At 30.8% G+C, this 20,437-nt stretch overlaps 1 protein-coding gene across 4 annotated transcripts in view; it reads left to right on the plus strand.

Annotated features, from left to right (window-relative positions):
- Positions 1–20,169, plus strand: part of LOC143085407 (putative E3 ubiquitin-protein ligase ariadne-2) — a 29,024-nt gene extending 8,855 nt beyond the window's left edge. For all 4 annotated transcript variants that reach the window (XM_076261753.1, XM_076261741.1, XM_076261762.1 and 1 more), the window contains exons 3-15: positions 26–93; positions 1,139–1,202; positions 3,372–3,522; positions 3,889–4,010; positions 4,470–4,579; positions 6,047–6,164; positions 7,792–7,842; positions 11,672–11,717; positions 12,403–12,530; positions 13,315–13,458; positions 14,147–14,215; positions 15,006–15,089; positions 16,250–20,169. In XM_076261753.1, the coding sequence (XP_076117868.1) occupies positions 26–93; positions 1,139–1,202; positions 3,372–3,522; positions 3,889–4,010; positions 4,470–4,579; positions 6,047–6,164; positions 7,792–7,842; positions 11,672–11,717; positions 12,403–12,530; positions 13,315–13,458; positions 14,147–14,215; positions 15,006–15,089; positions 16,250–16,321 (1,227 nt within the window). In that variant the 3' untranslated portion in view covers positions 16,322–20,169. The remainder of the gene's footprint in view (positions 1–25; positions 94–1,138; positions 1,203–3,371; positions 3,523–3,888; positions 4,011–4,469; positions 4,580–6,046; positions 6,165–7,791; positions 7,843–11,671; positions 11,718–12,402; positions 12,531–13,314; positions 13,459–14,146; positions 14,216–15,005; positions 15,090–16,249) is intronic.
- Positions 20,170–20,437: the final 268 nt, after the last annotated feature.

The raw sequence follows: 20,437 nt of genomic DNA on the forward strand, positions 1-20,437 counted from the left end.
AATTAACTTTTTGAATGTGTTACAGATTGATCCTTCCTTAGCCAAGATGTTACTGCAAGTACATGGTTGGAATAAAGAATCTATCATAGAAAGGTTAGAAAAGTTGCTCAGAGTATAAATTATAAACATACATTTTGTAAGGAGATGTGGTATGATTGTCCATGAGACATTTATCCACCAAAGGACAATATTGTTAACAACTATAGGTCACAATGTTGCCTTCATCAATTAGTAAAACCTTTACCATAAAGATTTAAGAGGCCCAAGGATAACATTTGAAACAATTTGAAAGAGAAAATTGAATGATTTAATCTTATATTATAAAAACAAAATGAATCATGACAGATGACAACCAATGACGAACTCTGGACACCAAGCATATGAAAGTTAGGCCAAATAAAAATATATGTGTGGTTCCAGTAACCCTACCGTCCCTACTTTTTCGGCTTAAAAATAGCCTACCCTAAGGCTAAAGATTTTATTGTCACTTTTCATTAAGCACTGTTAAAGTCAGAATGTTGCTCCCATAGACTCAATGTAAAAAAAAAAAAAAAAAAAAAAAATCTCTACCTACCTACCCTAACTTTTTCTCAGATGTAACTGGAACCACACATACTTTTTTATTTGGCCTTAGCATTGGCGGGTTAAAAAACTTTTATGATTACTCAGCCCTTACACCATGGGTGCTAACCTATTTGTACAAAACATCATGCTACATATATTGGTTCTAAGAATAAACCCAACTAACAAAATGACAAAAGATACAAAGTACAGATCTGTGATTTAGTGAAAACAATGGAGCTCAACGCCCACTTTCGACTTATGAATGTACCATGTTTCTCAGAATTAATACCTATAAGTATACTTCTTACAGATTTAGTTTTAAAATTTCATTAGCAGTTGAGAAAAGCATGACCTTTTGCATTGCCATTGAAAAGCCTTAAGTTGGGCCATGAATGTTATCACAGAAATGCAATATATGTCTACTTATGTCATAAGCTACATAAACTTCTTATTGATATAAAAAATATCAATATCATTCCAACTTCATTACTATTAATTATCAAATTTTCTGTCAATACCTAAAAAAAAAATCAGTAATATGAAGTTTCATTTCATAAAAATAACAATTTTCCAGACACATTATAGACCATGGAAAACTATTGATAGATTCAAAGATAAAACCAGCTGTGAAGTATAAGGTAAGTTATTTAATTATTTCATATATAAAAGGTAAAATAAGCTGAATCATATAGATATGAATCACTTTAGATAGCCAAGAAGAACAAATTGAGTCTCAAAGATTGTAAATTCTCTTTTAAAAATATTAAACTAGTAGGTAGAGACTTCCTTTGAAGAAAACAGTATTTAACAGTTTATGCAAGCAGACAGTTTGTGTTCTTCTTTACAAAAGTTGTGAATTTTAGCATGATATATGGATAGATATTTTTATAACCTTTTTTGAATTCATATTCCCTTTAGACCAGTAATAGCATTACCTGATTTGTTACACATGTTATTTATTTCTGTTTGTTACTAATTTACCTGTTATATAATACACATTCAAATATGACCACCTTAGTTTATACATATTTATTTATAGTGGATTGGGAAACAATTTTTGCAACTTATATTAATTCCTTTCCACTTTGCGGATGCGAGTGCTGCCTTGTAGTGGCATTAGCCTGCTCTTTTTAGAAATCTACAAGGGTGTCTTTAACGTGCAAGAGATATGGCTCTCTCTTAACACGGGTCAGACATTTATCGTCCCCTTCCGACAGACTATCATTGTTTTCTCAAGACCATACTTGCAGATGGTGTCAAGGGAGAGGCGAAAATTCAGTCCCTGAAATTTTTATCCCAAACGGGAATCAAACCAGGAACCTTTGTGTTAGTAGTCAGATGCACTAACCACTACACCATAGCTCTCTGACCACCTATTATCGTCAACCAGTATAATCACAATATATCTACCTTTAGCGCAAACGCAGTAATACACAAAAACGGCTGTTCGTCGTAACGACCAACTTATTTAGATTACCGAATATTCTCAATTTTTGACATCAAAACCCCTTGTTCACGTAGGCCAAGATCCAGATACAATATATTTATCTCTATTCTACAGCAAAATAAACAAATCAGTCCATTTCAATTTATTTTTCATGGTCAAATTTCATAAAACGAAAATTCCACGAAATGATGTATTTGTCTTGGTATGGCAACGAAACAAATTGACGTCACAAGTATCTTTCTGTAAACAAAAAGTCAAATGTAAATACCAGGGTTTTAAAGCCTCTTGAACGCCCCAGAACGAACAAAACTACATTGAAAGAAAATATATAAGTGAAAAGCATGATTAAAAAAAATTATTGATTTATATAATATTACTAATATTATCAAAATTGGGTAAAACGGAACAGCCAAAACAGTATCATATGTATAGGGCTTTCAAGGTTAACAAAATTAATGAATTTGTCCCATAAGAATCTAAATAATTCATGGCACCCTAGATTTGTTTTCATTTAACCGTGGTTGGGCATTTTTATTAGAATTTTACATTTTTTAACCCTCCCTTACGCTCAGGGTGAGATAAATCGAATATAAATGCCCAACCCATGGTTAATTGAATACAAATCGACAGCTGCCATGAAATATTTCATAAATACCTTATTTGGAAATTACTATCCCAATCCTATCTCATGTTTTGTCTGTTAACTTGTTGTGTATTGAATGTCCATTTGTTACTGTTTGCCTCTCATTTATGACACCTGCTTTTGGTAATTATTGTATATAGAAACAGGTATCCTGAAATATACAACAGAATGTTAATAAAATAGTATTTACAGTCTGTTGTATATTTCAGGATACCTGTTTTAGTAATTATCATACCTGTCCTGTGTGTATTAACAGTGTGTTGTATATTTCAGGATACCTGTTTTAGTAATTATCATACCTGTCCTGTGTGTATTAACGGTGTGTTGTATATTTCAGGATACCTGTTTTAGTAATTATCATACCTGTCCTGTGTGTATTAACAGTGTGTTGTATATTTCAGGATACCTGTTTTGGTAATTATCATACCTGTCCTGTGTATTAACAGTGAGTTGTATATTTCAGGATACCTGTTTTAGTAATTATCGTACCTGTCCTGTGTGTATTAACAGTGAGTTGTATATTTCAGGATACCTGTTTCAGTAATTATCATACCTGTCCTGTGTATTAACAGTGTGTTGTATATTTCAGGATACCTGTTTTAGTAATTATTGTACCTGTCCTGTGTGTATTAACTGTGAGTTGTATATTTCAGGATACCTGTTTCAGTAATTATCGTACTTGTCCTGTGTGTATTAACAGTGTGTTGTATATTTCAGGATACCTGTTTCAGTAATTATCGTACCTGTCCTGTGTGTTACTTGACTGTACAGAAGGATCAGATGTATAGTATTTCATGTGGACACCAGTTCTGTAAAGAGTGCTGGGATAGTTTCTTCCAAATCCAAATTCAACAAGGAATCACTACAGGTATTATTTATAGGATACATTAAACTTTGCAATCTTTTAAAAAAAATTAAAACCAAATCTTAAAATGGGACAGAAAGGTCTTTACTGTTTTCTGGAGCTTAAATAAACCCCAAAAAAATAGTTTACACATTAAATTTATGTCTAAAGCATTAAAAAATTACAATGTTACTTTAATATTCATTTTTAGTCAAATTTACATTGTTGAAGATAGATGTCTTACTCTTGTTTAGAATGATAGAAACACAAACACACTGCTCCATTAATTTGGATTCAAGACATGGTTTTGTTTGTCAAAATATTGAGTTGAATATTTTACATTGTGACTTGTATATTTAAGCTTATGATTGACAAATCTTTACTTGACAGGGATAGAGTGTATGGAGAAAGACTGTAATATACTGGTACCTGAAGATTTTATTTGTAGTGCTCTCAGTAAACCAGACTTTAGAGACAGATATTCTACAAGGTCATTTACAGATCATATTGAAGTAAGTAAAAACTAAACAAATAATTCTAATATGATGTCCTACCATCGTCAACCAGTATAATCGCAATATATCTATCTTTAGCGCAAACTCAGTAGTACACAAAAACAGCTGTTGCAAGTTACGACCAACTTATTTCTACTACCAGAAATTCTCAATTTTTGACATCAAAACCTCCAGTTTACGTAGGCCAACATTCAAAATTCAATATATTTCTTTCTATTCTACAGCAAAAAAAACAAATATGTCCATTTCAATTTATTTTTCAATTTATATTCCAGACAGTTAATATAAAATATACTTAAAAGAAAAAAAAGTATCTGGTTTTGTCATAGATATTTCCAATTTTTTTTTACTCTAAAGCTTAGTAGATCCTATAAGATTTATTAATATGAAATTTGTCATAATTTTAAAACGAATTTTCTCTTCTTCCCCAGTTGTAATGTGAACTTCTAATTTTAGGGACACCCACAGCTGAGGTTTTGTCCTGGTCCTAATTGTTCAGTCATAGTCAGAGCAAAGGAAAACAAAGCCAAAAAAGTAGAATGTGGACAGTGTAAAACTATATTTTGGTAAGTATGTGTGTATATCACTGATGTTGTAGTTGGTATGCAAGGTATAATGGTATAAAATCTTGCCACTGGAAAATTAGCAAACAACAATCAATCATCTAATAGGTCACACATCAGCTGGACAAGATTTTTATTTCAAATTATAAAGATGTAGTATTTATTTCATGTCCCCGAATCACATTTATAGAATTTGCTGTTTTACATTCACATATAAATTATATCTTTAATTATCCATTTTCTTGTTACACTAAAGTATTGCCTTGAAAATTGATTTTCCTCAGTCAACAGTATATTCAACAATGAAAGGAGTAGGTCCGGTAAGGACCGATTTTGGCCTCAAATTTCAGGTTCATCTGACATACGATTTTGAACACTTTTTAAACACTTAAGTGTCTATTTCATTGGAATCAATTAGTTTATGTGAAAGATTTTAACTGATTTAGTCATTAAAAACAATCTGATTCAAGGTCAAATATGAAAAATCTACAAAATATGCCGAAAAATATCACTTTTTAGATGGTTTTTGTCAAAAATGAAAGTGGCCGCATCCGTGTTCATCCTCAACCTTTATATATGTTATGTATTATTATCAAATACAACTTACATTTCAATATTGAGGATGAACACGAATGCGGCCACTTTTGTTTTACACGAAAACCGTCTAAAATTTACCTAAAATGATAGAATAGTGACGATTTCAGTAATTTAGCATGACTTAATGGTGCTAGTACCTGATATTTGTGCATTGTATTGTCATAAACAGGCCATATTTATGTAGCAGAACCATTCTTCTGTCCAATAAATAACTAATAGTTTAAATTCTAACAATTTTGTAAAACTGCTATATTTTGGGGCCAAAAAGGGGTCTTACTGAACCTACTCCTTTGGCAAATATGTGAAACTTCCAATTAAAAAAAATTATGCACGTGTTTTTTTATAACTTAATGGCTAGTTTTTATTATAAAACTTATTTGTGCATTAACTTTTTTCTCAAGAAAATTCTATAATTTGTCCAAATTTAGAAGAAATTTACTTTTTTTTTTAATTGTTTGTTTCCAGTAAACAATTTGCTGATTATGTTTTTTGTATGCAGTGAACTCAGCGTGACTTTTCTTGTAAAATTCTGGTCGCAATACACATGGATCTGTCATTGAAATAAACTACTATCTTATTGTACATGTTATGCACATGCTAAAATATCCATGGTTCTTTGTTGATTGTTTAATTACTTAGGTAATAATAAGTACAGCTTCAAAACACGACAATTAATTAGCTGCCATATTTTCACATCATAACAGACTGAGAATTTTTTTTGATGATGATGCAATATGGATGCTTAAAAAAGAACAAATTCGTGCATAGAGGACTAAGTTTATGAAATTTACATGCATCAGTTCAAGAATTGAATAAACATTATTTTTCACCAGTCACTTCTTTCATATGACTTTATTGATATTTTATTTGCAGTTTTAAATGTGGTATAGATTACCATTGTCCTACAGACTGTGGTACAATAAAGAAATGGCTGACTAAATGTGCTGATGACTCAGAAACAGCTAATTATATCAGTGCAAATACTAAAGATGTAAGTTAACTCTTAAATATACAGAAAAATTGAAAAAGTAGTGCATTTATATTTTTGTGAAATATTAATGATTGGATTTCTATCAAAATATGTGAACATTTGTATAAAAAGCACATAAGATTAGAGAAAACCCCTCTGAAAGTTGTCTTACATATAAATTAAATCTATAATTATATGACAGCAAATTTTTTTAGATCATATAATGGTATGATGTTGTCATCGTCTGCAATGTCATCTGCGTCTGCATCCGAAGACACATTTGGTTTCCCAACAATAAGTTAAGCTTAAGTGAATGGATCTCTATGAAATTTTATAAGAAGGCTCAAACAACAAATTGGGATTGATTTTGGGGATGGTGGCCCAAGCCGTATAGCTTGCACTTTGTAAATACAGCTGTTTCTCAAACCAGGCCTCTTTTGGGGAGATTTAGAATATTCATAGAAAATTAATTTTGTTTACATACTGGTTCCCAGTTGTGATCTCTGTGTTCCATCTCATAGAGACAGAACTCTGGAATGTTACCAGTAAATATACATGTGCATATTGTTTACATTGAAATCTGTGGTAACCTTTTATTCGAGGTAGGGGTAGTTTAAACTGTGAGAAGTTCAGGGCATATAAACTTGAAAATATGATTGCACAGCCCTATATTTTGACCTTTGAAAAAAATTGTAGTGCATATGAACTTTCAATTCTAGGATAAGATTTTTTTCAAAACTTCATAGTAAAAGTGGTACAGTTTTAGTTGTAAAAGGAGTTCCTGTGGGAAATTGCATTGTCAAAATTTACAGAAATGCAACCTATAGGAATAAGGGGCCTTAAACAAGTGTTTTTAGACTTTCCAGAGAATAAATTGTGTATAAGTATTTCAATTGCTCTGAAATTGCACCAGAATGTTTAATACCATAAGTAGAAGGTTTGGATTTATTTTGGGGGTTATGGTGCCAACAGTTTAGGAATTAAGGACCAAAGAAGGGACAAAAACAAGCAATTTTGTAGTTTCTGGAGAATAACTTGTGTGTAAGTGTATGGATCTCTCTTACATTGGTACAACAAGGTTCCATATCACAAGAAGAAGGCTTGGAATGGCTTGCCTCATTCATGAAGTGGTAATGGGCCAAAAAGGGCCAAAAACAATCATTTTACTAGTTTCCTGTGAAGTGTATGGAAATCCCTGAAATTGTACTACAAGGTTCCATACTTGAAAGGAAAGTTTGGAATTGAGTGTGGGGGTAATTGCTCCAAGGGGGGGGGGGGTTAACTTTTTTAAGGCGTTCAAATTTTTTAAGGAGTTCAAATTTTTTTTCAAATTCCAAATTTTTCAAAAGTTTCAAGAAAAAAAATTTAATTGCACAGTATTCACAATAGGTTTGTAAGATCTTGACATGTTTTTTTGTTTTGTATCAAAATTTTTATCACAATCCAAATTCAGACAGTATCAAGCTTGAATATTGTGTCCAAATTTGCCTCAACTGTTTAGGGTTTAACTTCAGCAAAGCATTTTATTTCAAATTAATTTGACAGTTTGAGTAAATGATCTAAAAAAAAAAATATTTAAATCCACATGAAAAAATTTACTAACAGCTACTCAGCAGATAATTGTATTTTGAAAGATTTTCTTTTTCAGTGTCCAAAGTGCCATGTTTGTATAGAGAAAAATGGAGGTTGTAATCATGTGGTAAGAATTACAATTTAAGCATACATAATTCTGTATCTTAAATATAGTGACTGAATTGTACAATAACTTTTATTAATGGTTAATAGAGAAGTTGTAGATTTCACTCATATTTACACAACCATATTTAATAATTTTGTCGTTAGTGTTATGCTTGAAACTGAATATGTAATTGGTTACATGATCTTAGTACGTCAAACTTATTTTATTGTTCTGAATGACAAATGGATCTAAGTGTCATTCATGGAAAATAATGCACAACATGGTTTATCATTTTGAATTTTTTTATTGTATATTTTATTATTACTAAATATGTTTATCTTTATTAATTTTCAACTTCACACACAGTTCCAGAATTTTACTCTAGGTTACATTTCACCTAGTCCAAATAATTATGACATCTAGCAAGGCTATTCTAATTTTTTTGTTACTACGTAAAAATTTTAAACCTGCAAGGAAAATTTTATGTCAAAATTAGGTCTCAAAGTTCCCCCAAAAATTTGACTCCAGACGTAAATAATGACTTCAGCGTTATGAAGTCGTAGGAAGGCGTCCCAGAAAAAAATTGAAATAGCCTTGCCAGACGTCATAATTATTTGGACTACATTTCACCCAGTTGAAAGGTATTTCAAAACAAAAAGGATAGACACGTTTCCTAAACACTGAATATTTAACCAAATAACTTCATTTTCATACGACCGCAAAAAAAATTGCATTCGTATAATGATATGATGTCGTCGTCGTCTACATCGTCCAAAGACACATTTGGTGTCCGGACAATAACTTTAGTTTAAGTGAATGGATCTTTATGAAATTTAAAAAAAAGGTTCAATACCTTAAAAGAAAGGTTGGGATTGATTTTGGGGATGATGGTTCCAACTGTTTTGGAATTTGGGGCCCAAAAGGGCCCAAAACAGGCATTTTTCTACTTTCAGGATATCAACTTGTGTATTAGTATTTCAATTGCTCTGGAATTGTACCAAAATGTTTAATACCACAGGTAGAAGTTTTGGAGTGATTTTGGGGGTTATGGTTCCAAAGGTTTAGGAATTTGGGGTAAAAAAATGGGCCCATATAAGCATTTTTGTAGATTCCAGTCCATAACTTGTGTTTGAGTGTATAATATCTCTGAAATTATACTACAAGGTTCCATACCCAAGGGTCCGGAAACGGTCATATATGCCAGACATGACCGATCTGGAAACTCAAAAGTCCTAAATCATTTATTGGGATTTAGGTCAAATTTTATTTTTCAACAGAAATAATTTCGGTCATTTCGTTGAGATTGAGTTTCAAATCGCCATTTTAAACATATTTTTGTTTTGTTATCGATTTTTAACCGGATTTTTGTGACAAAAATGTCGGTTATTGATTTGGGGATGTACGGCGGGCGGCCGGGCGGTTGGGCTGTCGGGCGGGCGGGCGGGCGGCAATCAAATGTTGTCCGTGCATTAACTCATGAACCGTTCAACCAAAGCTTTTAAAACTTTAATATGTTATTACTGACAACTATTCGAAGGTCAAGTTCAATAATGGCGATTTTGACTTTTACTGTTCAGGAGTTATGGTTCTTGAAAGATTGAAAAATGGAGTTTTCAGTCGTGTCCGTGCATTTACGCATGAACCGTTCTACCAAAGCTTCCCAAATTTTAATATGTTGTTACTAATGACAGAATGGAGGTCAAGTTCAATAATGACGAATTTGACTTTTACCGTTCAGGAGTTATGGTTCTTGAAAGATTGAAAAATGGAGTTTCCAGTTGTGTCCGTGCATTTATGCATGAACTGTTCTACCAAAGCTTCCGAAATTTTAATATGCTGTTACTGATGACAAAATGGAAGTCAAGTTCAATAATGACGATTTTGACTTTTACCGTTCAGGAGTTATGGTTCTTGAAAGATTGAAAAATGGTGTTTCCCGTCGTGTCCGTGCATTTTCTCATGAACCATTCAACCAAAGCTTTTGAAATTTTAATATGTTGTTACTGATGACAAAATAGAGGTCAAGTTCAATAATGACGATTTTGACTTTTACCGTTCAGGAGTTATGGTTCTTGAAAAATCGTAAAATGGCGTTTCCATTCACGTTGTTGCATTTACTCATGAACCATTCAATCTAAGCTTTTCAAATTTTAATATGTTGATACTGATGACAAAATGGAGGTCAAATTTGATATTGACGATTTTCACTTTCACCATTCATCAGTAATGGTTCTTGTGATATTGCCAGGACACAAATAAATGTTAATAAATCCGGTTTGCTGTCGTTGTGACAGCCTCTTGTATGTAGTTAAACTGCCACTCCAGTAAAGTGTTATAATCCTGAGGGCCCTTCTTATAGCTATATTAATGCCTCAGGGAGCTATTGGCTAATGATCGCTAATCTCTTTTACCTGTGTTTTTAATTCACACCTGGCTATTAATCACAAGCTCCGAACTAATATTATAAAGAAATTAAAATTCAATACCAACTGTCTTCATTATTTAATTACTTTTCAGCTAAGACAATTGTCAATTATGATTTAAAATTAAATTAAAATTTGATTTAATTTACGTAGAAAAAAGATTTTTTTCACTACTAACACACGTGCTATGATACGCATGCCTAAAATTCTCTTCCGCAGATTTTACACTAAATCGTAAATTTAAAATGATTTCTTGCTAAATAAAGCAAGTGCAACTATTTTCATTAATATTCTTACACTATTAAAGGTAAAATATTTTAAAAAAAAAACGATGTTTTCCTGTGAATTTGATAAACAAAACTAATCCCGGGAATAAGTCCGGAATTGTTCGTTTTAGTATTGTCGCATTACATCCGGTTTGAATTTCGACTTCAGAATCGAAAGAAACGTAAGCGATGACTGAGAAAATTACGATTTTGAGTCATTAAAATCATTTTATTCTTAAACTGTTGCCTTCCCTTAATTGCTCTTGATCGATTTTAGGAAAATGGTAGGACAAATCATGAAGTAAACGCGATGCAACAGTTAAACAAGTTCGTTGATGCTACGAATAGGTGCATACTCATGCAGTAATGAGATTTTGACAATCTGTTTTTGAAAAGGGGCACCAACTTTTAAGTTATATGAAAATGACCGAAATTAGGTGAAAAAATTTCCAGATCCTTGTCCATACCATATAGGGATGGTTAGTATTAACTTTGGGGGGTTATGGTTTTAAAGGTATTGGAATTAGGGGCAAAAAAAGGGGAAACTAGGTTTTTCTGGTCAATGGACAATTAAGACAATTTAAAAGCAGTGTAAACGAGGTAATTCAGAAACATTTAACATGCATTGTTGGGTATGTTCAGATTTACCTCCTTTACACTAGTTGTAAATTATGTATAAAGAAATGTCTGGTTTTGACTAATTGCAAAAAAAGGGGGGTGGTAGTAGTTTTCAATTTTTTTTCTCTCCAAATTTCTCAAATTCCAAATTTTTTACAAGTTTGAAGAAGAAATCTTTGACTGCACAATATTGTGCAATAGATTTGTAAGATCTTGACATTTGTTTTGTGTCAGAAACTCATATTATGTCAAAAATTTTGTCACAATCCAAATTCAGAGCTGTATCAAGCTTGACTGTTGTGCCCAATTGTTCAGGGTTCGACATCTGCAGTCGTACAAAGCTGCATCCTGCAGAGCACTTGGTTATGATCTGATTCTGAAACAATGAATTGAAACAGAGTTCATTTATAACAAATTTTCTGAGCAATCATTTTTGATATGAAAAAAATAACAATGCTTCAACACAAAAGTTAAACTCTGAAAATAATAGAAAAAAATGAGAAAGGAAACTACATGTAAATAATTTGTTCAATCATATTTCAGCAATGTACAAAGTGTAAACATGACTTTTGTTGGATGTGTTTAGGAGGTAAGTTTTATTCTTGTTTATATCTTTAACTTTATTTATTTTTAAGTTATTCTATAATTTATTGCTAATTTCTTTGATCTTTCTTTAATATGATCATTTTTAATCTCACAGTACTCAAGTGATATATATAGATTCCTACACTGCAACAAGTGTATTACAATATTTCTCCACTCGAGACAGTTAAATTTTATTATTTAAAGCGCGAGGCTTGCCGAGCTCTTTAAATAACTAAAATTTAACTGTCAAGAGTGGAGAAATATCATAATACACGAGTTATAGTGTAGGAATCTGTTTCTCTAATGATTTTTATCTTTCTTTTTCAAAGATTTTCAGAAACTTGTGTTCTTTATATGCGACGTCATCAGGCATGGTCGCCTGTTTTCATGACGTCACAATAGGAAAATTCAAAAGAAAACAAAACATTTAGACGTCATAATCAAATTTCGACTAATCATTTGCCGAGAACAGATTTTTCACTAGTGAGGAGAAATATTTTTCTCACACCAGTCAGGAAATGTGAAAATAGCACAAAAATTAGAGAAAGGTTTTTATATACTCAGCTGATAGACAGAGAGACTTGTTTAGGTTATCAAATCTCAGATCTAACATTACTCCAAATTAAAGTATAACTAAAAATATTTATAGTGAAGTCTGAATGTTTTAAGATAATTATTGATTTTTTCAGATTGGAAGGCACATGGCAGCGAGTATTATGAATGCAGCAGATACAAAGAAAATCCTAACATTGCTAATGAATCAGCTCATGCTCAAGCAAGAGAGGCTCTCAAAAAATACCTCTTCTATTTTGAAAGAGTAAGTTGATATTCAATGAGAAATTTTGAAAAAAAACTTCATCAATCAATTTATATTGTAAATTCAGGAATTAAGGTGTGTATTTATGATTGCGATTTCTAGATAATGGACAATGGTGCAAGATTAATGATTATGATTTCAGGAAAATCTGCTTACAGATATTAATGTGAATCCTTATTTTTGCAATACTCACCCTGTGGCATTTTTCGCAATATTTCTGAATCTACAGTATCATTATGGGCTATATATTGGTAGTTTATTAAACAGACACATCATTAAGAGATAACTCAACACTCCAGAAAATGTAACTTGGACCCGGCAATTTGTTTTATTTTTTATATTCAAAATGAAGAAGTGTTCTAACAAAACAAAGGGGTTGAAATTTACCCTGAACGATGCATGACAAGACAACACACAATTTCATCTCTGAAAAAAGTTATAAAATTTAAAAGAGTTGTGAGATTAATATATTTGGCTGAAATAAGATTATGCACATTTGACCTCATTCCCATCCTCAAATATTAGCATTTGAAGTTTTGGAACTATCTCAGTTTCTCAAAATTTAAACCGAGAAGTTAATCAATATTTTATCTGGGAATTATTGTGAAATATAAATGTGCACCAAACAGTTTAATTTGTTCTTGGGTTTAATTATAGCAGTTGTTTACCTTTAATAATTTAATATATGGCATAAGTTTAAAGGTTTTTGGTCTATATCTATGAATGCAAAACTATACTTTCAATAAGCCTTAATTGTCATTACAATGTTATTGATTTGTTTCAGTGGGAAAATCATTCAAAGAGTTTAGAGTTAGAGGAGCAAACATTACTTAAAATAACATCCAGAATTCAGGATAAGGTGATGAATAATGCTGGCACCTGGATTGATTGGCAGTACTTGTTAGATGCTGCAGGTCTTCTCAGAAAAGTGGGTATTTTTTAAAATGTGTATTGTAACTGCAATATTAAAATAAGGCAATTATAGGAAATTATTAATTAGGGATGTTCCATAAAAACATAAATGGAACCCAGGGAAGGCAACTTTAATTTGCCACTATGGGTGGATGTTAAATGGGCTTTAAAGGTATGCAGGACTCTAAAATTGCTTCTATAGGTGGTCACTGTGTTTTTAAAGTGCCTCCCCTGGGTACCATGTATGTTTGAATAAAACAGCCCTTAGTTCAAGTTGGGAATATTGAAACAACTTTCTATATAAAATAAAAGCATATAAAAATTCAAAACCTGCTATAAAAATGTTCAAAGTTAAAATTGATACTTGAAATGATATTGATCTATTCATTTTACCATTTTGGTACTTTCTTCAATATCTTTATATATAGATGTCTGCTTGCCTTCCTCCCTCCCAAAAAAAAAGATAATTAAAAGTTGAAATTCATTTTGTTGACTTAAGAAGTGAAATATTCATAACTGGAACTTTTCTATCATATGATTTAATAGAATACTGCAGAAAAATATTTCTCCATCCATTCATTCAAATGTGAATCATTGACATCATTTGTTCAATCATTAGTAAGGTAGCCAATGATATATGTGTACATAATTTTATTTACAGAACATGCATATTGCATAACAAGAAACTTGTTTTTCTTTTACAGTGCCGTTACTCATTACAGTACACATATCCGTATGCCTACTTTATGGAAAAAGGAGCTAGAAAACAACTTGTAAGTATATAATTTCAACAAAACTTTTAATTTAGAATGTTTTTTTACCTTAAACTATCCCGGATTTCTACCAAACTTGGACAGAAGCTTATTTATAATCGGAAGATAGTATCCAGAAATAAAAAAATAAATCTTGTTTATCCTTATTTTACTTATAAATGGACTTTTTATTAAAATCATCAGTTTAATCCCCTGTAAATGGATTTTTATGCCCCACCTATGATAGTAGAGGGGCATTATGTTTTCTGGTCTGTGCCTCCATTCGTTCGTCCATCCGTGTTCGTCTGTCCTTGCGTTTGTTCGTCTGTGCGTCCCGCTTCAGGTTAAAGTTTTTGGTCAAGGTAGTTTTTGATGAAGTTGAAGTCTAATCAACTTGAAACTTGGTACACATGTTCCCCATGGTATGATCTTTCTAATTTTAATGCCTAATTAAAGTATTGATCCCAATTTCACGGTCCACTGAACATAGAAAAAGATAGTGCAAAGCTCAGGTTAAAGTTTTGGTTAAAGCTTTGGTCAAGGTAGTTTTTGATGAAGTTGAATTCCAATCAACTTGAAACTTAGTACACATGTTCCCTATGATATTATCTTTCTAATTTTAATGCCAAATAAAATTATTGACCCCAATTTCACGGTCCACTGAACATGTAAAATGAAAGTGCGAGTGGGGCATCCATGTACTATAATGTATGGACACATTCTTGTTTTTTCTGAATTATAGTGATAAGTAGCCTTCATAAATGATGCTTTTATTCTATGTTAATAACAAGCATTCTGATTTCTTTTTCAGTTTGAATATCAGCAAGCTCAGTTAGAAGCTGAAGTAGAAAACTTATCATGGAAGGTAGAAAGAGCAGAAATAACAGACAGAGGGGTATGTGTTGTGGAAAGATTTTGATAGATTTATTAGTTATTCTTCGTGTCACCTGCACAGGGGTAAAAAAAATCATAGGATTTCACATCCCAAAAAGAAAGACATATGAAAGCTTTATCACATCAATGCTATTTACCTCAAAATGATACCAGTTTAAATTATTTAAGGTCAAAAATTCTAATGGGAGTGTAAGTAAAATGGTGGAGAAGAGTATATGTTGTGTACATGATGAAACTTTGTAAAAAGTATAATTTGTACAGGGTTTTTGTACAAGTTATAAGTTTTTTGACACACCTTTTTGCACCAGGTGATAAAAGTTTCTCTTCTGATATGTATCAATTAAATGTCTTAATTTCAAATTTGTATACTTCAAACTAACATTTAGTGCTATTCTCCTTGTCCTCAAACTGGAAATAAGAACACTTGGATAATTTAAATTCAATTTTTATTTTTCTTCTTATACCAAAAACCTATCTTTAAAAAGTCTTTTTGTGTTCTAATAATATTTTTGCTCAGTATAAACTGTATTGTGTAGTATTGGAAATAAGACATAAATAATCAAAACAAAAGAATGTAGCTTGCATCCTTCATTTGGGTTGAGCAGTTTCATAAAACACTGATAACTTGTACAAAAAATTCGAACAACATTACAATTTGTACACAACATATATATGACATACTATGGCCTATCCATGTCTATATTTTACAATTAATACAAAATAACAAACAGTCGTAATTGCACAAGAAAACAAAAATATTGATTATCACAGATATTGAAAGAATCTACTGTTAGGTAAACTAAAGCCTAGGGAAAAAAATAGCTAAAGAACACTTTTGAAATGTAAAGAAAGTATAAAAAACTATTTAAATTAAAAAAAATTCATATGTCGCACATATAAACAAGGAGACTTGAAGGATTTACTTCAGACTACACCTATGGAATCGCTGAGGATCTGTATAGTATATAAAAACTCTGATCTTTGATTTTCAAGAGTACTATGATATACAACAATTAATGACAACCTCTGAATTACAGGCACCCTACGGATTGATTAAAATTCATGTACTTGTATTTCATTTTTCAATGGCCATTTTTTATATGAAATCTCATATTAAAGATATAATCACTATATGTTATTATTGTTGTTTGTTTATTTCAGGACCTAGAAAATCAAATGGATGTTGCGGAGAAGAGACGTCAAACATTGTTGAAAGATTTCCTAGAAATCTGACGAGTTATCATGTAACATTGATCAGCTCAGGGAGATTATTGTTAGATGATTGTCATCAAAGCTTTAAGTCAAAATATAGGTGCCAATCATCATCAAATGTTAGTGATGTCAGCTGAAAACGTAATTCCTATTGGTCTCACAGTTTAGACATTTGTTAAATGGGGAAAAAATAGGGAGATTGAAACAGCAAGATTTTCATATTTGCAATGTATGATAATTAAACTAAACATTTTGAACAGATTTTGCAGATATAAATTTTAATAGAAATTTAGAGGTTTTAATTGTAACTATAATAGTTTATTAAAACAAAGATTTATTTTGTTCAAGTAGTACCAATTACCAAATATACTTACAAAATTAATAGTTTTGTCTCAGTATAGGTGCACAATTATAGTGCTCATCAATTGTAAAGGTAAAAATCCTTCACGAAAAATTAGTTTGCTTTTGATAACCATCTTTTTCAAGTCAAATAAATCGCATAATTCAGCATAATTGTATCATGTTGGTACAGAAGTTAAAGAAAAATAACCACAAGAAAATATTAGTAATCGATCTGATGTATTTTGCTTAGGAAGAAAGAATACAAGTAATTTTTTAAAACTGTGGATATCGTTAATACTTATTGTGTCGATAAATTAAACATTTCCTGCTATTCCTAATATCCTTATTTGTAAATTTAGGAAATTAAATGGTGTGCAGTTGACATTTTTTCATGATATATGAAGCTGCAGAAAAATTATATTAGTTTAGGTTTTAGTACAAAAATCACAGTTATCGTAAATAACACGCACAGAAAAGAATAAAGTTGTTTGCATTGCTATATAGATAATGCCACAGTCAAAAAGAAATTAACTTACAATTTTTCTAAGCTCTGGAGTCGGTTTCACAAAAAAACTTACGATTAAGATTTATCGTAAGTCATGAACAATTCAGTATACTCCTTATACTCAAGAGAAATCTTAGTCGTAAGTTTTGTTGTGAAACCAAATCCTGGTCTAGGTTAAAGGTCTCTAATACCTATAGGTCTGTATTCATTACTTCCTCAAAGGAAAATTTACATCATATTTCATCGCCACATTTGTAAATATCTCATAATCAGAAATAAATGTGATAAAAATGATACTAATAACTTCATTCCAAAATGTTTGATCTCTGAAAGAAACAGCTTTTTTTAAATCAAACATTTTATCCTTTTCTGGTTCTTTTAGGGTTAATGTTTACTTAAGTCATTTGTTTGCAAATAGTTTGAAGCTTTGTTGTAAAAGCAAATGAATTAAAATTGCTCTAGTATTGTAATTTTTATACATTTGTAAACTGAATTATGTACCCATACTTCAGATTTTTTGTATAAATATTTCTCAATAATTGTTTGCTAAAAATAACAAGTCATTCTCATATTAAATTAAAGCCTTAGGTTGTGGTTGGCTGGCTTTCGTCACCAATAAAATCTGAACACCATGAGATAGTCAAGAATGTTGAAAATGTTGTTAAACCCCAACATCAATCAATCAATTATATTATGTTATAATTACTGTTTTTCTTTGAACTGTGACTAAAATCAAAGCTACTATAAATAGATAATTCGAGAAGTACAGACCTACAAGAAAAAGGTCAAAGTTCATGTCACTAGCTGAATATTACAATTTCATGAACTCTTTGTTTATATTTTTGTTGATGTAGTTGATATCATACACATGAGGTTTTGAAGGGATGATCTTGATTTTGTCTCGTATAATGTAAAATGTTGAGTATAACATCAAAAGTGTGGATATTTTAAATGTGCAATATTAAATACTGGTATGTGATGTGTATTTTGTGTCTCTTATCATATGTGATTATAATGTCTTTTCTAAAATATTTCTATATTATAGTTCATTTCAATATTGTGGGTACAGATTATTGTAAGTCATTTGGTTATAAATGAAATTACATTATTTTTTATCATGCGCTGGTAATACAGATTTGATTTGGTTCATTGATTCCAGAGAAATTAAAATTATGACTAGAGTTGTTAGGGGGAAGTATGATTAGAGCCATTAATTGACCTTTTAATAGGGGTGGAAGGACCTTTTTCTGGACATTAGGATTGGGCCCTTATTTTTGAGGAATTTGGGATTTATACTTATTGGGAATAAGGAATTAGTTACAAATTTTGGGGGTACAGGGAAAGAATGCTTTATTATTTCAGGATTGAGCATTTATTTTGCCAGGGAGAAATATCTGACAGACAAATATAAATATTTTAAGGATGAAATTTAATTGATGCATACTTTAATTTTCAAAATCGTGGCCTTTTTATACCCTCTTCATTATCAACGTTTTATTTGGCTTTTTTTAATATTAATTTCCAGAGTTGGACATAGGATATATAAATCATGCTAAACATGATTAATCGTAAGATAAACAAATCATGCTGAACATGATTAATCATAGGATAAAAAAATCATGCTGAACATGATTAATCATAGATATAAAAATTATGCTAAACATGATTTACCATGTTAAACACTAAACTTTGCATTTAGTCTTTACGTTAATAATGAATTTGGCAAAGCCAAGAATTCTTTTTTCTATTAAATTGTCCTGTTTACATTTTATGCTTCTGTATGTAGCTTATTAATCAATTGTAAATATTTCTGAAATATTTAATACTTTGTAGTGAATGTGATGAATGGTAATTTATTATTTATGTTAAAATAGTTTTACATACTTGTTAGAGGATATATCAACTTATTGCACAAAAATCACAATATATCTGATAGTTCTAAAGACTGATGCAGATAGTATTATCAGTATCTAATCAGTGCACGAGTAATACATGTATATTATGCTTTATAAATTGCTTAATAATTAAATTCAAAAGTTAAGAAAAAAAAACAGGCAGAGCAGTTTTTAGTGCTGTTGTAAAAGAATAAAAATAAATATTAGCCTACAGACATTTCTCAAATTAATTATAAATTTTATAACACAACAATGAACTTTACCAGATAAAAGTCATATGTAAGCTTTCATACAAAGTATCACTATATCACAGCTCGATTTTCTATAGGGTTGTTTGATAAAATTATTCATTTTGGTAACGGATGGCAATTTCTATCAATATCATACATGGAAATTATGTAAAATGGGTGATTTTCAGAATCCTTATTGTTTTTCATAGAACACCTATTGGTATTTTAATCTGTTCTTTGTTTCATTACTGCCATTATGTATAATTTTACCTCAGTTAGTATTCTGAATGAAAGTTTTAATTGACATATATTATGATGAAGTTGTCTGGGAAAAAATATTATATATTTCTTTAAATTACCAGTTTTGTGTCGTATAGAATAGAAATTAAACAGAAGTTGACATTCTGTAACCATGGAAATATGATTGTTTACCGCCGACCATTTACTTCATTATACATTCCTTGAAATGTTTTGATGTTAACTTTGGTTTTTGTAAATCAACAAGATTTGGTCTATATGTAGAAAGATGCAGTAACATTATTAGATTTTCCTGTTGTTTTTTTTATAAATCCCCAAATATGTTTTTTAGTTTTGAGATATAAGAGAAATGCAGTTTCTAGATGAAGTTCATTTTATCACTAATTTATGTTAATGTAATACTAAAGCCTAGTAGATAATCCATTTTTGAAATTTTTAGAACATAATCAGAACTTATCATGTTATAGTTGTACACAGTTTATCAAAACCTAATCTATGATTTCTGTTGGTATTTACCTTTGAACTGTTACCAAGGTAACAGTAAGTTGTTATTGTGAAAATGAGGGGTATGAAAGTGTTGAATGCTATTTATTATCCATGGCATGTGTTGTGTTTTTGTTATTAAATGAATTTTAATAATGTATGTTTTTGTTTTTATCTATGAATAAATGGAGACATGGAATATTTGTCAATGAGGCATAAACCCAAAGACAAAAGCAAACATAGAGGACATAGTTATGTACAGTAAACTACCATTTAACATACATACTAAGGATTCATTTATTTTCGGGGGCACCAATTTTCGTGGATGAAGAAAAACTTGCATGTTCGTGGACATTTAATTTCGTGGTTTTGCCGTAGTCTTTATACAAGCCTTTAGAACATTTGTCATTTGTTGAACATTTAA

The sequence above is a fragment of the Mytilus galloprovincialis genome, chromosome 1 (genome assembly GCF_965363235.1).
Source record: "Mytilus galloprovincialis chromosome 1, xbMytGall1.hap1.1, whole genome shotgun sequence".
Classification (NCBI taxonomy): domain Eukaryota; kingdom Metazoa; phylum Mollusca; class Bivalvia; order Mytilida; family Mytilidae; genus Mytilus; species Mytilus galloprovincialis.